The following is a 2,272-nucleotide window of genomic DNA, read 5'->3' on the forward strand; positions in this document are numbered from 1 at the left end:
TCTCTCTCTCTCTCTCTCTCTCTCTCTCTCTCTCTCTCTCTCTGTCTGTCTGTCTGTCTCTCTCTCTCTGTCTCTGTCTGTCTCTCTCTCTGTCTCTCTCTCTCTGTGTCTCTCTGTCTCTCTCTGTCTCTCTGTCTGTCTCTCTCTCTGTCTCTGTCTGTCTGTCTGTCTGTCTCTGTCTCTCTCTGTCTCTCTGTCTCTCTCTCTCTCTCTCTCTCTCTCTCTCTCTCTCTCTCTCTCTCTCTCTCTCTCTCTCTCTCTCTCTCTCTCTCTCTCTCTCTCTCTCTCTCTCTCTCTCTCTCTCTCTCTCTCTCTCTCTCTCTCTCTCTCTCTCTCTCTCTCTCTCTCTCTCTCTCTCTCTCTCCACTCTTCCTCCCTCCCATCCTCCAGCCATGCAGCCTTCCTTTCACCTTTGCCTCCATCTGAGTTTCCCAGAGAGAAAAGTCCTAAGAAGAGGACTCCCGGCTCCTGCGCCTATCTCCTGCAGAGAGGCCAGGTGTGGGAGGGCGGGGCCAGACATTTCTGAGCCACTGGACTGCTTCTCCAACCCTCTGCCCAGCCTGGCCAAGATTGCTCCATTCTGTCTTGGGATGCTTCAGGCCACAGACCAACTGATAGCGCGCAAGTTTCCGGGAATAGAAAAGGATCCCGCCTTGAGCTCCTCCTCCCCTCTTTGACTAGTTGACTTCAGGAACACTGGGGCTGCTTGCCGGAGGGTTAGGAAAGAGGTGGAAAAGCTAGGAGCGGGGGGAAGGGGGGGGGTGGGGTGATGGCTCTCGGTGGGTAGGAGGGCGGTGGGGCTGTGGCCTGAAGCATCCCAAGAGAGGGGGGGGGGGGGGGGGGGGGGGGGGGGAGAGGGTGCCAGGTACCTGTGGAAGTAATGTCCGCAGAAGAGGCTAAGCAGTAAGGTCCCTGGCGGGCCGAAGAGCGGGTGGGGCTGCCAGGCAAGCAGCGCAGCGGGCACCACAAAAGAGGGGAGTTCCTGGAGGAACCAGGCTACGCGGGCTGGCAACTGGGTGGACAAGGGCAACAGGCACTCGATCTGTTTGCCATACTGGTCGGGGCTGGACTTCAGCAAGCTATACAGCCCGAAGCCCACCAGCAGTGTGCTGCCCGCCAGTACTGGGTTCAGTTCGAACACTGTGCGCATCACGACGGTGCACCTCTCACCACCACTCCGTGGGTGAAGAGCGCAGCCCCCAAAGGTCCCTTTATGGGGACCGAGACACCTCCCCGGGTCCGCCCCTTCGGCCAGGTACCCCGCCCCTCCATCTTACCCACACACACCCCTCACCCCACCCCACCCCCTCCCCAGTCAGAGGCGTCTGGAGGGTATGGCAAATAGAGAGGTGGCCCTGGCCAGGACGTCACCCACTCTCCAGGCTACTGGCTTGGCTGAGCAGAAACTGTGGGAGGCAGCCCGAGGCGAGAGAAGCAAGTGGATCCACTCCTTGTGGGTTTTTGGTTTTTTTGGTTTGTTTGGTTTTTGTTTTTTAAAGCCCGGAGGCTCTAGTTCACCAGTTTCGGCCACAGCCACGCAAAGAAAAAAGAGACGTCGTATCCTCGCCCCCTCCGCGGTTGCCCTTTATGGGCTTCTTTTCTCCTTAAAGATTGCTCCTGTTCCTTGTAACCTGACTCCGGCTGGGATGGAAAATACGTGGGTAATGATGCTGACCGTGAAGTCTGATTTACCAACTAGAACTCCCTAGGGACGCTCCTGTCCCTAGTCCTTCTGTCCTACCTTACCACACACCACCTGTCCTCCACTAGCGTCTCTTCTTAGAAAGGTACCACCAGAGGCGGCATGGTACATGGGTATGATCACTGGTTTTGGATCGAGGACCTGGGTTCATATCCGGCTTCTGTCACAGTACCTGTGTGATTTGAGTCAAGAAACGTCATGTCTCTGGGCCTCAGATTCTTCATCTATAAAATAAAGGGATTCCACCAGACTCTAAGGTTCCTTCCAGCTATTAATCTACAATCATATTATAGCTACTCGGGCATTCCGCCTCTCGGTCCAGCAGTCTCACTACTGAATTTACCCAGTTTCTCTCTGTCTCTCTGTCTCTGTCTCTGTCTCTGTCTCTGTCTCTCTCTGTCTCTCTGTCTCTCTCTGTCTCTGTCTCTCTCTGTCTCTCTCTCTGTCTCTCTCTCTCTGTCTCTCTGTCTCTCTCTCTCTCTCTCTCTCTCTCTCTCTCTCTCTCTCTCCCTCTCTCTCTCTCTCTCTCTCTCTCTCTCTCTCTCTCTCTCTCTCTCTCTCTCTCTCTCT

At 55.3% G+C, this 2,272-nt stretch overlaps 1 protein-coding gene across 1 annotated transcript in view; it reads right to left on the reverse strand.

The window, feature by feature from the left end:
- The window catches only part of SRD5A2 (steroid 5 alpha-reductase 2), a 73,201-nt gene extending 72,031 nt beyond the window's left edge, over positions 1–1,170 (reverse strand). The window contains exon 1 of the mRNA XM_069072292.1: positions 870–1,170. Within this exon, the coding sequence (XP_068928393.1) occupies positions 870–1,150 (281 nt within the window). The 5' untranslated portion in view covers positions 1,151–1,170. The remainder of the gene's footprint in view (positions 1–869) is intronic.
- Between the last annotated feature and the right edge of the window lie 1,102 nt (positions 1,171–2,272).

The sequence above is a fragment of the Petaurus breviceps genome, unplaced genomic scaffold (assembly GCF_028583685.1).
Source record: "Petaurus breviceps papuanus isolate PSGF00001 unplaced genomic scaffold, PetGlider_PUasm1.0 90845, whole genome shotgun sequence".
NCBI classification, from domain to species: domain Eukaryota; kingdom Metazoa; phylum Chordata; class Mammalia; order Diprotodontia; family Petauridae; genus Petaurus; species Petaurus breviceps.